At 45.4% G+C, this 3,907-nt stretch overlaps 1 protein-coding gene across 6 annotated transcripts in view; it reads left to right on the forward strand.

Moving 5' to 3' along the window:
• The first annotated feature begins 1,958 nt into the window (after positions 1 to 1,958).
• Positions 1,959 to 3,907, forward strand: part of spire1b (spire-type actin nucleation factor 1b) — a 79,847-nt gene continuing 77,898 nt past the window's right edge. For 2 of the 6 annotated variants that reach the window (XM_032517766.1, XM_032517768.1), the window contains exon 1: positions 1,959 to 2,599. In XM_032517766.1, coding sequence (XP_032373657.1) covers positions 2,224 to 2,599 — 376 coding nt within the window. In that variant the 5' untranslated portion in view covers positions 1,959 to 2,223. The remainder of the gene's footprint in view (positions 2,600 to 3,907) is intronic. The other 4 variants (XM_032517767.1, XM_032517769.1, XM_032517770.1 and 1 more) reach the window with 3 other exon arrangements.

A 3,907-nucleotide genomic window follows, 5' to 3' on the forward strand; every position in this document is an offset into this window, starting at 1 on the left:
AACTTGCCCTGTTGAAGCCTGTTGGGTGCTAACTCTAGCAGAGGGATAACACGGTTTAGGCAGCACCGTTTGTTTTCATTTTTCTCTCTACTGACAGACCTCCAAATTTCTTAACAACAGAGTGACGTGTTGAAATCAACCGGAATTCTCCTTTAAGGTGCTTTATTGCCCGCTGTATTACCAAGTTAGCGTTATGGGGAGACTAATTACCTTTATCCATTACATGGTACCTGCTCCACTCGATTCTACTCGTTTTTTTTTGTTTTCCATTATGAAAAAATGTCACTACCTGCTAACTAATCTGCAAAGGAAAAAGGAGGACTGGGCACCGCAGCCGAGTCGAGCAAGTACCATTAATGGAAAAACTACATAAGTGTGGCCTGGCTCCGCCCTCCTACGTGTTTCTGCTTAATTTTCAGGCTAATGGACCAGAGTCTAGTAGGACCGGGCTTATGGACCAGAGTCTGGTAGGACCGGGCTAATGGACGAGAGTCTGGTAGGACCGGGCTAATGGACGGGAGTCTGGTAGGACCGGGCTAATGTACCAGAGTCTGGTAGGACCAGGCTAGTGGACCAGAGTCTGTTAGGACCAGAGTAATGTTCCAGAGTCTGGTAGGACCAGGCTGATGGACCAGAGTCTGTTACGACCAGAGTAATGTACCAGAGTCTGGTAGGACCAGGCTAGTGGACCAGAGTCTGTTAGGACCAGAGTAATGTACCAGAGTCTGGTAGGACCAGGCTAGTGGACCAGAGTCTGTTAGGACCAGAGTAATGTACCAGAGTCTGGTAGGACAAGGCTAGTGGACCAGAGTCTGGTAGGACCAGGCTGGTGGACCAGGGTCTGGTAGCACCAGGCTAATGGACCAGAGTCTGGTAGGACCAGGCTAGTGGACCAGGGTCTGGTAGCACCAGGCTAGTGGACCAGAGTCTGTTAGGACCAGAGTAATGTACCAGAGGCTGGTGGACCAGGCTAGTGACCAGAGTCTGTTAGGACCAGAGTAATGTACCAGAGTCTGGTAGGAACAGGCTAGGACCAGAGTCTGTAGGACCGGTAATGTACCAGAGTCTGGTAGGACCAGGCTAGTGGACCAGAGTCTGGTAGGACCAGGCTAGTGGACCAGGGTCTGGTAGCACCAGGCTAATGGACCAGAGTCTGGTAGGACCAGGCTAATGGACCAGAGTCTGGGCGGACCAGGCTAATTTATCAGAGTCTGGTGGGACCAGGCTAGAGGACCAGAGTCTGGTAGGACCAGGCTGGTGGACTTGAGTCTGGTAGGACCAGGCTAATGGACCAGAGTCTGGTAGGATCAGACTAGGCTAAGGGGGCATCCACATCGAAACGCTTTTTGGTGCAAAGACAAGTTTTGCATCGTTTTGGCCAATCGGGTTGGGTTGGACTTTCTGGCACAGTAGGCTACTAAACCAGTTACTTAAAGAACAGGGACTCCTATTACCTTTATATAATGGAAAGCAATGACACACATTAACATAACCATATCTCTATAGTCCAATACACTGCCTTCCTGTCTGTCAAAGGATTGATTTCCAAATAATACTGTTGGTTTATAAAGCTCTTTGTATGTAAAGCACTTTGTTGCCACACTGAATTTATTAAAAAAAAGTAAAGATGATCTTGCATCAATGCCTGACCAGTCTTATAATCAATCCCACAGAGAGAATTGTATTCATTATCATCATTATTATTCTTTTTATTTTATGTTTTTATTATTAACCTGTGGTTTCAACATAGCTTTTGAGGGAAATGCAGTTATTATCTGCAATTATTGTCCTTGTCATGTTTGTTTGTATGGTTGTTGTTCCTATGCTTTGGCAACACAATTGTATCGATTTTGGAAATTGAAATTGAAAAAAAAAGAACTTGGAGAGGGAGAGAGAGAGAAAGAGAGAGAGAGATCATGTGATAAAAGAGACTGAGCCTGGCTTGCTGGGTTGTGATGTGACACACACACACATACACACACAAACACACGGCTCCAACCCATAGCTGCTATCACACCACACAGGTCCCACACACCGTCTTCAGACTGCTGCCACCGGGACCTGAACGAGGCGTCAGGCGGGGAAACAAGCCCACGTTGTGCCGCTGGCTGCCGCCGCTGCCCCGGAGGAGCAGGGGGGGAGGCATCAATGCCTCCAGGTTCCGTCGCACATACCCTGGAACTGTTCTCGTCATCGGGCCTCCTGCGCTGAGAGAATGAAAGGATGGCCGAGCAGCGATGCGGGGACCACGGAGGGCTGACGGAGGCTGCTGCAGCGACTCACCGGGATGAGCATCGCAACAAGATGAATCCAACGGAGGAAGCAGCAGTGGAGGGTCTCTCTTTGGATAAGATACTGGAGCTTTATAGCCAGCCCATCAATGAGGAGCAGGCTTGGGCGGTGTGTTACCAGTGCTGCAGGACGCTGGCGAAGGGACATCGGAGCTGGAGAAGCTCCTCCGCCGCCGCCTCCGCGTCTGCCGCCGCCGCCGCCGCCGCCGGAGCATCACCCTCCGCGGCTCCGAGAAGGATATCCGGACCGGGGGATGTTAGGATACAGAAAGACGGCTCTGTGAGGGTGGAACACCCGAGCTGTGAAGGTAACGTTACAATATTATGTAAGACTAAGTACGCCTAAAGCTACTCCGATCTAGGCCAGGCCATCACTTGCATGTCAAATAATGGGACTGAGGTGTTGTGATTGTGTAGCCCAGGCTAAAAGACCTAGCAAAGACATGACATGAAGGCAATATAGCCTACAAAATCGGATCAATACTTGTAGGGCTATATAATCCCTAATAAAAAGTGCAATAATCACTATAAATAAAGCTTTCAATTTTTTTACCTCAGGATTATTCCTTTAATCTGCAGGACAACAACCAGATTTAAGGCTCCATTACACATGACCTGATCACTGATAAACAAAGAGACCCCCTGCTGCTCTCACTTTCATCATACTGTGGTGTTTTCACTCATTTTCCCTATTCCTCCTCATGAAGGCACGTGTGTGCATCATGTGGTTCCATATCTTATTAAAGGCCTCTCAGCTTGTTTGCCACTTCAGATCCGATCAGTGTTCATTCTGCTTCATCTGATTAAAGCATGTGATTACAAGATGAATTGTGAATGGGCACTGATCGGATCAAGGTCTGTGTTTGTGTGTAAATACTCATATCTTTATGGTTTGATCCTAGCTATGTGAGACATGGGAGCCTCTGAGGTGCTATTCAAATAAAAGAATTAGAGCACTGCTATATGACAGTACTTTTGTTACTAAGCTCCAATATCCAAGAAAGTGAGGGGAGACAGTGGCAGCATAGTGTGCCAAATGAAATATCACTGCAATATTCTGGAAATATTCCTTTAGGATAAAGAGTGCATCTGTGGGGCTATGCAGGGCATTTATAGTGACTTTATTGCGCTTTATGGTATTTTGCGTTTCACATGGGAGAGAGTCACAGTGCTTCTGTGGTATTTATCTAGTATCCCTGTTACTACTGATCTTTAACAAGGTAGGGCTGGGTTAAAATAATCGATTCTCTAAATCAGCTTTTGTTTGAATGATCTGAAATTGATTAACAAAATCCCCAAATTGATCTTTTAATATATGCCTTTTCACCATCGATGTATTACATCAAAATTTTGGGGGTCAGTTCTTAATGAAAACATTAACCAGGTGCATTGTACAAAAAATATTTAAGAGTTGCTTCTTGCTTGTATGATTTACAGCACAAGTTCTCTGAAAATCTCTTATATTCAAGCAAAATTAGTATTGTAGCTAAAATTTCCCTAACCTAATTGATATCAAGTCAAAATTATATTTGGATTCGGGACCTTCAGTAAAATATAATATACTGTATATATAATATAATCTATATAATATGGAAATATATATATATATATATATA

Source organism: Etheostoma spectabile, chromosome 6 (genome assembly GCF_008692095.1).
Source record: "Etheostoma spectabile isolate EspeVRDwgs_2016 chromosome 6, UIUC_Espe_1.0, whole genome shotgun sequence".
Classification (NCBI taxonomy): Eukaryota; Metazoa; Chordata; class Actinopteri; order Perciformes; family Percidae; genus Etheostoma; species Etheostoma spectabile.